At 39.1% G+C, this 10,000-nt stretch overlaps 1 protein-coding gene across 3 annotated transcripts in view; it reads right to left on the minus strand.

The window, feature by feature from the left end:
• Window positions 1–3,757: 3,757 nt before the first annotated feature.
• The window catches only part of LOC306847866 (partner of Y14 and mago B-like), an 11,153-nt gene continuing 4,910 nt past the window's right edge, over window positions 3,758–10,000 (minus strand). The window contains exons 1-3 of one of the 3 annotated variants that reach the window (XM_079382080.1): window positions 7,642–7,699; window positions 5,568–5,661; window positions 3,758–5,482 (exon numbers count right to left, since the gene is read on the minus strand). In XM_079382080.1, coding sequence (XP_079238206.1) covers window positions 5,047–5,482; window positions 5,568–5,661; window positions 7,642–7,672 — 561 coding nt within the window. In that variant the 5' untranslated portion in view covers window positions 7,673–7,699 and the 3' untranslated portion in view covers window positions 3,758–5,046. Of the gene's footprint in view, window positions 5,483–5,567; window positions 5,662–7,641; window positions 7,700–10,000 lie in introns of those variants that run through there. The other 2 variants (XM_079382081.1, XM_079382079.1) reach the window with 2 other exon arrangements.

A 10,000-nucleotide genomic window follows, 5' to 3' on the forward strand; every position in this document is an offset into this window, starting at 1 on the left:
CACACACACGTATCTCGCAGCCAGTGCTGCTGTCTGTCCCTCTCCTAGTATTATCTTTATTTGTTCCTCTTCAGTCATGGCTGTAAAGTTCTTTATGATGTTTGTGAATTTGTTGATATATATGTCTCTGATTGATTTAAATTGGTAACAGTGAAGTAGGAAGTGTGTCTCTGTCTCACAGTGAACACACACTCTTTGCTCTCTGGGTAAGCAGCTCTTTCTGTGTCTGCCGGTCTCGATGGCTAGTCTGTGCTCACTGAGCCTGTACTTGCTCAGGATCTGGCTCTGCTTTGTGTCTTTCACACTCTGGAGATATTCTTCTAATTCATCATTTAATTTTATAGTTCGATAGAGTTGTAATTTACTTTGTGTTTTGGTTTCTTGATCCCAATGATCCAGATATATATGTTTAGATTGTTTGATAATCTGATTTATTTTGATGTTTGGGTGAGAAGCAGTGCTGGTCTGAGACTGGTTAGTGTTAGTAGAGTTAGTCAGGTTAGTAAGTCTCAGAACCAGCTGACTGAGTGGACTCTTTTCAGGGTTCAGTTCTTGGGTTTGTTGTGCTTTAAAATGTAGCGATTCTCTGGGACTTGATTTTAGATGCATCCAGAATTTGAGGGATCTTTTTTGTATATTTATAATCAATGGGAAACGGCCTAATTCTGCCCTACATGCATTATTGGGTGTTCTTCTTTGTAATATTATAATCATTTAGCAGAATTCTGTGTGTAGGGCTTCTGTTGGATGCCTGTCCCATCTAGTGTAGCTCTGATCACTGAGTGGACCCCAAACCTCACTTCCATACAGCGCTATGGGCTGAATTACACCATCAAAGATTTTACACCAAATTGGAAGCGGTATTTCAATATTTTGGAATTGTTTCTTGATTGCATATAGAGCTCTTGGAGCTTTATCTTTGAGAGCATTCACTGCCGTACTGAAACTCCCCGATGCAGTGATGATCAGGCCGAGGTAAGTGTACTGCATCGTGTGTTCTAGACTGAACTGGTATCTGTGTTCATGACATCTGGGCTTTTTCTGAAAGACCATAATGCTGGTCTTTTTGAGGTTTACTGCAGGGCCCAGTTCTGGCAGTAGTTCTCCAGCAGGTCTAGGTGTTGCTGTAGTCCCTGTGGGGTGGATGACAGCAGCACTAGATCATCTGCGTACAGCAAAAGCTTGATATGTTTGTCTTGTAGAGTGAGTCCAGGGGCTGTAGACTGTTCCAGCTGCACCGCTAATTCATTAATGTAGATGTTGAACAGTGTTGGACTCAGGCTACAGCCCTGCCGTACTCCTCTCTTCTGGGAGAAGAGTTCTGGATGTTTGTTGCCAGTTCGTATTGCACATTTGTTGCTTGAATACATTGATTTAATAATGTCATAAACTTTACCCCCTACACCACTTTGTAAAAGTTTGTAATATAATCCGTCGTGCCAAATTGAATCAAATGCTTTTTTTAAATCGACAAAGCATGCAAATATTTTTCCGTGTTTAGTCTGTTTTCCGTGTTTATTGATTAGGGTGTGTAGGGTGTAAATGTGGTCAGTAGTTCTATAATTAGGAAGAAAGCCAATCTGGCTAGGACTCAGGACACTGTGTTCGTTAAGGAAGTTTACTATTCTATTGTTTAAAATACTGCTAAATAACTTCCCCAGATTACTGCTCACACAAATGCCTCTGAAATTATTAGGGTCCAGTTTGTCTCCACTCTTGTGAATAGGGGTAATAAGTCCCTGGCTCCAGATGTCAGGAGAACAGCCTGAACTAAGTACAAGGTTGAATAATTTGAGCACAGCTGTCTGAAGCTCAGGTGTGCTGTGTTTCAGCATTTCACCCAGAATGCTGTCAGGGACACAAGACTTCTTACATCTTTGGCTTTTGAGTTTCTTCATCAGTTCTTCATGTGTAATTGGGAAGTCGAGAGGGTTTTGATTATTTTTAATTATGTTTTCATAAGTTTGTAGACTTTGTTTGATCTGATCAGAATTGTTAAGGAGTTGTTTTGGAGGGATTTCTTTATATACATTTTCAAAATGTTTTGTCCAAATGTTTCCGTCTTGTATTGGTAGGTCTTGTGGTTTTGTTGTGCTCAGATTATTCCACATATCCCAGAACTGATTATGATTTATTGAATGTTCTATTTCTTGTAAACTTTTGGTCAGATGGTGTTTCTTTTTTGCTCTGATTGTGTCTTTGTATTGTTTTAATCTTGAACAGTATTCAGTTCTTATGTCAGCATTGTTTGGTTCTTTATATTTCATATTTGATAATTTTCTAAGTTCTTTTCTTAATGTTTTGCAGTCTGAGTCAAACCATTTTTCATCTTTTGATGTATTTTTACTAAAAAAAAATTCTTTTCTTTTTCAACTCAGTTTTGCAAGCTGCTTTTTTATATATGTAATTTATTTCATTTATAGTCAAATTAACACCATCTTTAGTTGTTTCAAATTTTTTGTTAATAAATGTAGTGATTAGATTTTTAATTTCTTCAGAATCGAGGGCTTGAATATATTTGTCTGTGCTGTCTGAAGCCCATCTGTATCCTGGTTGGATTTGATACATTTGACAGGTTTCGGGTATGTTTTGTGTTAGTGAGTGATGTGTTTTAATATAAATGTTAGTTTGGTTATGGTCAGACAGTGGAGTTTGTTGTCTGACAGTGAATGCACTGAAGGAGGAGGGGTCCATGTCAGTGATGGTATAGTCCACTACACTAGCTCCAAGACCTGAGCAACACGTGAACCTCCCTAAAGAGTCCCCTCTGATCCTGCCATTAAGTATGTACAGGCCTGAGGCTCGGCAGAGCTGCACTAATTCTCTACCGTTTTTATTTACGGTTTGGTCAAGATTGTTTCTTGATGGGAGGTTTTTTGTGAGACTCAGGGGGTTTTGGCCAAAGACATGTTCATTGCCCTTTGGATCTATGTTATCAGGTTCAGACCTTCTTGCGTTAAAGTCTCCACACAGCAGCACGTTTCCCTGGGCCTGGAAACGGCTGATCTCTGTGTGGATGTTGTTCAGATATTCCTCATCATAGTAAGGGGATTCTGCTGGAGGAATGTAGATGGCACAAAGATAAGTGGCAGTGCTTGAAATGCCAATTCGATTGTTTAGTTTTAACCAGCAATGAAATTTACTTAGTGTAATAATAGAAATGTGTTTGGCCAGAGCTTCCCTGTACCACACCAAAATTCCTCCCGAGTCTCGTCCACGGTGGACTGTACTTAATTTAACTGAGGGTACAATCACTTCATAGTAGCCTGAGGGACAGTAGGTAAGCGCATCCTTTCGACACCAGGTTTCAGTGAGAACGATAATGTCAGCATCTTTGTTATTTTTCAGAAAAATTGGGTCTGTGCTTTTAGGACCAAAATTCAAAGAATGAAGACCCTGAATATTCCAACAACTTATATGAAATGAACGCATTAGTATTGTAGTAATATTAAAGATAAACCTATTTGGTAAGACAGAGAGAAAATAACCTGTGAGAATGTATATGTAGACAATTTACATCTAGTGCACTTTTTTTTTTATATATATATATTAGTGCACTGTTTGTGTATATTGTCCTTATCTGTTGAGGAGCTGGTTGCACAGTGTCTGCAGCATCTCTCTGATCTGGCTCAGTTCACTGGCAGGTGTGGAGGTGTTGGGTGGAGCAGGGGGCCGGGCTGCAGCTTCAGCATAGCTCTGTGCTCTCGGCTGTGGGAGCTTCTCTTGGTGTGGGGTGGTTTTTGGTTTCTTCTTTCTTACGGGGGTTTGATGGGCAGCAGGTGGGTGTGAAGTTGGTGACTGCAGGTTTACAGATGTGTAGGGAGCCATTGGTGGGTGTGGTGGACGACGTGCGGTGTTTGTCCAGGCGATGTCTGTCCTCACCGGGGCCGGAGGGGGATGTCTGGGCACGTAGGGGTGAATGGGCCGGTGGTATAGTGGAGTAGGTTACAGGTGTCTTGGTGATCAACTTTTCCATTAAGGACCAGCATTATTTGCCCTCTTAAACTGATCTCCAGGACGTTTTACTTTTATATGGGCAATGTTTTCTAACCCTGTTAGATATATGCATCATCTTTTATCTCACATTCTTACATTTAATCAATAAATTCAATTAGAATAAGAAGACACTGTAGGCTGTTACCAATCAAATGAAATCAGTGTCAGTAAAATCCAGTTTTGCAGAAGAAGCGTTTAGATGAAGTTACACTTTACACTGTAATTATTATAACTGCATAAATAATGCTAAGGTCTTAAAATACTATTTAAATTCATGAAATGAGCTTTTACAAATGATACCTTAAATATTAAACTAAAACTGCAAGTCAGTGTCTTAGCGATTGAGTCATTGAATCATTCAATCAACCGATCTGAAACAGCTGATTTATTCAGGAAAAAGACAAGTGACTGTCTCTATGAATGGATCATTGACACATTGATTTGTTAAAAAAAAACTTGCTTTGAAAGTAACAAAACGCTGCTTTAACTCTGTAACTGTCACTCTGTTACGGTTTTGTTTGGAATGATTGTGGTTGCTGTAAACAGACAGTATCACATTTGTGATCGCACTGATGTTCGAAACAGTGATATTGATTATACCATAGAAATATAAGACACAAACTCATACAGGGGCATTGAATTCTACAAGTCTTCATCACACAGTCAAAGAGTGCACGATCAAGGCTGTATTTGTTTTGGCGACACGATTGATGATTTCATTAAAACATCAGTTACTCTAAAATGCTGATATGAATGTAAACACTGGATCAGACAGGGACATCAAACAGGAAGATTGTTATGCTATATGTTTAATATAACAAGTCACATTGTAATTTCATGCCGTTATGCACTACGGTGGTAAAAAAAAACGATGACGCCACAGTCCATCAGTCTCTAATCTATCCCAGAGAGTCGTATGACGTCTGCACTCGTGCGAGTTCTGGACGACCCGCATCTAGAGTCCAGAGCGCAAGACGCCGCCGTGTTTCTTCATGATGTATAAAACACAAGAATGAAGTAGCTATAGCTTCGACTGATGTACAAACTCTGTCACAGATCTGCCTCCAGCAGCCTCAGCTCCTCCTGTAAGGCCTGGCCCCGGCTCAGTTTGTCCAGCTGCTCCTTGCTGGGGGTCTTCAGCTCTCCAGAATCCACCTTCTGCTGGAGCTCCTCCACCTGCCGCAGCTTCTTCCGCAGGTTCTTTATCTTCTTGGCTTTCTCTGCGGTGGCTGCGGTCGGGTCGCTCGCTGTCTTCTCCTCTGTGGTGATGCTCATATCGTCCAGTTCCTCGCTCAGGGTTTTCACGTCCTCCGGCTGGCTCTGGCTCTGCTGTTTGCGCTTGTCTTTGCGTTTCATGTTGCGTTTGGCGTTTTTGGAGAGTCCGGCGGCGTCGCTCTGTTTCTCAGCGGTGCTGGCGTCCTCGGGGCTCATCCCGGGGGGCAGCTCGGGTTTGCTCTTGAAGAACTTGACGTACTTGTTCTCATATCTGCAGACAGGAGAGAAGCGTGTTAGCGGAGACCGGACACATGCACAGAGAAACAGGAGCGTCTGATCGCGGCGGTCGAGCTTACACCGGTACCTCCTCCTGTGGAACATATCCGTCCTTCACCCGCCGCGGTTTCCTCCACGTGCCGTCCGGACGCTGCGTGGCAGCGATATATTTACCTGAAACACACAAACATTTTACTCTTTTATTTGGATCCACAAATACTTTGGGAAGTCATTTTATGCTGACAGATACACATGGCTAATTCATGTGATCCTGGAGCACAAAACCTTAAAAAATAAGGGTTAATTTTCTGAAATTGAGATTTATGCATCATCTGATAATGATTAATCTTTCCATTGATGTATGGTTTGTTATGATAGGACAATATTTGTCTGAGATACAACTATTTGAAAATCTGGAATCTGAGGGAGCAAAAAAATCTAAATATTGAGAAAATCTCCTTTAAAGTTGTTCAAATGAAGTTCTTAGCAATGCATATTACTAATCAAAAATGAAGTTTTGATATATTTACGGTAGGAAATGTACTAAATATCTTGATGGAACATGATCTTTACTTAATATCCTAATGATTTTTGTCATAAAAGAAAAAATGATAATTTTGACTCATACAATGTATTGTTGTCTATTGCTACAGATATACCTGTGTTACTCATGACTGCTTTTGTGCCGCAGGGACACGTTTATAAAATTTTAACACTCAAGGATAGACAAAACATCTTCGTTTCCATATTTGCATACTCCCTATAGTGACTGAAACTGAACACAATTTTGCTTTCTCTTTTTTTTGCAATCCACCCAGCTGCAGTCCTTTAATCACGTTCTTGTGCACATGACCTAAACTTCCAAATACTGGAGTAATTAGCTCACAATGATAGTCAAGTTTATGGATGGATCAACCAATGGCTGATATTTCAGCAGTTTGGAAAAATAGCAGGGATCCAAATACAGATCAAAACAACAGCCATCTTATTATCTGTAGATGGCACAAAAAGTCTAAACATCAACATTTTGAAGCTCTTTGACACTGAAAACGTTAACTTTATTACTTTTATTTAATTAAATTTATCTATTTTTAATTTATTTCCTTTAAAATAATTACAGTAACACGTTAATGTATAATGCATATAATGCAATGCAAGCATTAATGTATAATGCATTATAAAAGTAGTTTTAATGCATTAATTATGTCTTGTAATGCACATCATAATGCACTGTAGAATCTCGTGAATTGTAACCACAGTTAATTCATTATAAAACTTATCAATTCATTGTTACACTATCCCCGGTTTCACAGACAAAGCTTAAACCTAGTCCTAGACTAAAAAGTCTGAGCTGTTTCAAATGAAAGAAACTTGCACTGACTGATCTTAAAATATATCAGTGCCTTTGTTTTGTCTCAAGATAATGACCAGTAATGTTTTTTTTTCCTAAGGCACGTTTATAAACATTACTTAAATGTCCTAATTGAACTATGGCCTAATCCTGGTTTAGGCTAAGCCCTGTCTATGAAACCGTCCCAATGCATTTTAAAATCGGTTATAATTATTTATGACCAATTACAATGCATCACAACGCACATTATCAATAATTCTAATGCATTATACCAGGGGTGCCCCCACACGGTCCTGGAGAGTTTAGCTCTAACCCAGTCAGACACACCTGAAGCAGCTCGAGCTCTTAGACAGACTAGCAGCTTCCCAGCAGGTGTGTTGAGGCTGGAGCTGAAGTCTGCATTATATGCTTTAATAACCCTTTACCAGGCATTATACACAGAGCTTCAAGTGAAGTGTTACCGTAATTATTATTATATTATTGCTGTTAAGCCCTCCACTACACTCAATACTAATCATCACGATCATGGTTTGTTTTGATCTGCATTATTATTATTATTAGGCTATGTGCATCACCGCTGCAATGTTTGTATCTCAGCAGGATAAAACGAGCTCGAGTAAATGAAACACACACACACACACACACATTTATATAGAAACAAGCAGCATTCAAAAGGAATGAAATCCAGAAGCAGATTCGATCTTCATGTGTGTCGCGCGCGACGCCACGCTTTATCACTAATATACACGGCGATTATATGGCAATCTACGCAGAAATGTGTGTTTGTGTATGAAATGCTTTACCAGATTCATCTGTCACATAGGGGGTTGCCATCTTTAACAAAGACTAACTTCCGTTTCCGCTCTGTGCCGCTATCGCGAGACTGAAATGAACGACGTGATGTTACATAGTTATAATCTAACAAAACAATATCTATAAATATCAACATTTATAATGACATTATAGTGTATTTACACACAAAAACTCTTTTGCTTAAAATCAACTCTTTGAAAACAAGAAGCCAAGCATTTATTTCGTTTTATGAATGTGGAACTTCTCGGATGCATCAATAATTCTTATGTTTTTTCTCCCTTTCCATTGAAATATCTGCTTAAATGCGTTCCACGGGATTGTAAAAACACTTATCAGCTGCTATCTGAAATGTATAGAAATGAAATATTTCCACAGTGATGTTCACAGCACTCTCTAGAGGAAGCTTCGGTGCTGATTGATTTGATTCTATGGGTTAATTCTATAGGTTGATTCTATGGGTTGATTCTATGGGTTGATTCTATGGTTTGAGTCTATGGTTTGAGTCTATGGTTTGATTCTATGGTTTGAGTCTATGGGTTGATTCTATGGTTTGATTCTATGGGTTGATTCTATGGGTTGATTCTATGGGTTGAGTCTATGGGTTGATTCTATGGTTTGAGTCTATGGTTTGAGTATGGGTTGATTCTATGGGTTGAGTCTATGGGTTGATTCTATGGTTTGATTCTATGGTTTGAGTCTATGGGTTGAGTCTATGGGTTGATTCTATGGTTTGATTCTATGGTTTGAGTCTATGGGTTGAGTCTATGGGTTGATTCTATGGTTTGATTCTATGGTTTGAGTCTATGGTTTGAGTCTATGGTTTGATTCTATGGGTTGATTCTATGGTTTGAGTCTATGGGTTGATTCTATGGGTTGATTCTATGGTTTGATTCTATGGTTTGAGTCTATGGTTTGAGTCTATGGGTTGAGTCTATGGGTTGATTCTATGGGTTGATTCTATGGGTTGATTCTATGGTTTGATTCTATGGGTTGAGTCTATGGGTTGATTCTATGGTTTGATTCTATGGTTTGAGTCTATGGGTTGAGTCTATGGGTTGATTCTATGGTTTGATTCTATGGTTTGAATCTATGGTTTGAGTCTATGGTTTGATTCTATGGGTTGATTCTATGGTTTGAGTCTATGGGTTGATTCTATGGGTTGATTCTATGGTTTGATTCTATGGTTTGAGTCTATGGTTTGAGTCTATGGGTTGAGTCTATGGGTTGATTCTATGGGTTGATTCTATGGTTTGATTCTATGGTTTGAGTCTATGGTTTGAGTCTATGGGTTGAGTCTATGGGTTGATTCTATGGGTTGATTCTATGGTTTGATTCTATGGTTTGAGTCTATGGGTTGATTCTATGGTTTGAGTCTATGGTTTGAGTCTATGGGTTGATTCTATGGGTTGATTCTATGGGTTGAGTCTATGGGTTGATTCTATGGGTTGATTCTATGGTTTGAGTCTATGGTTTGATTCTATGGTTTGAGTCTATGGGTTGATTCTATGGGTTGATTCTATGGTTTGATTCTATGGTTTGAGTCTATGGGTTGATTCTATGGTTTGATTCTATGGTTTGAGTCTATGGGTTGATTCTATGGGTTGAGTCTATGGGTTGAGTCTATGGGTTGATTCTATGGTTTGAGTCTATGGTTTGAGTCTATGGGTTGATTCTATGGGTTGAGTCTATGGGTTGATTCTATGGGTTGATTCTATGGGTTGATTCTATGGTTTGATTCTATGGTTTGAGTCTATGGGTTGATTCTATGGGTTGAGTCTATGGGTTGATTCTATGGGTTGATTCTATGGTTTGATTCTATGGTTTGAGTCTATGGGTTGATTCTATGGTTTGATTCTATGGTTTGAGTCTATGGGTTGATTCTATGGGTTGAGTCTATGGGTTGAGTCTATGGGTTGATTCTATGGTTTGATTCTATGGTTTGAGTCTATGGGTTGATTCTATGGGTTGATTCTATGGTTTGAGTCTATGGTTTGAGTCTATGGTTTGAGTCTATGGGTTGATTCTATGGGTTGAGTCTATGGGTTGATTCTATGGTTTGATTCTATGGGTTGATTCTATGGTTTGATTCTATAGGTTGATTCTATGGGTTGATTCTATGGTTTGATTCTATAGGTTGATTCTATGGGTTGATTCTATGGTTTGATTCTATGGTTTGAGTCTATGGTTTGAGTCTATGGGTTGATTCTATGGGTTGAGTCTATGGGTTGATTCTATGGTTTGATCCTATGGGTTGATTCTATAGGTTGATTCTATGGGTTGATTCTATGGGTTGATTCTATGGTTTGATTCTATGGTTTGAGTCTATGGTTTGATTCTATGGGTTGAGTC

Source organism: Barbus barbus (genome assembly GCF_936440315.1).
Source record: "Barbus barbus genome assembly, chromosome: 28".
NCBI classification, from domain to species: domain Eukaryota; kingdom Metazoa; phylum Chordata; class Actinopteri; order Cypriniformes; family Cyprinidae; genus Barbus; species Barbus barbus.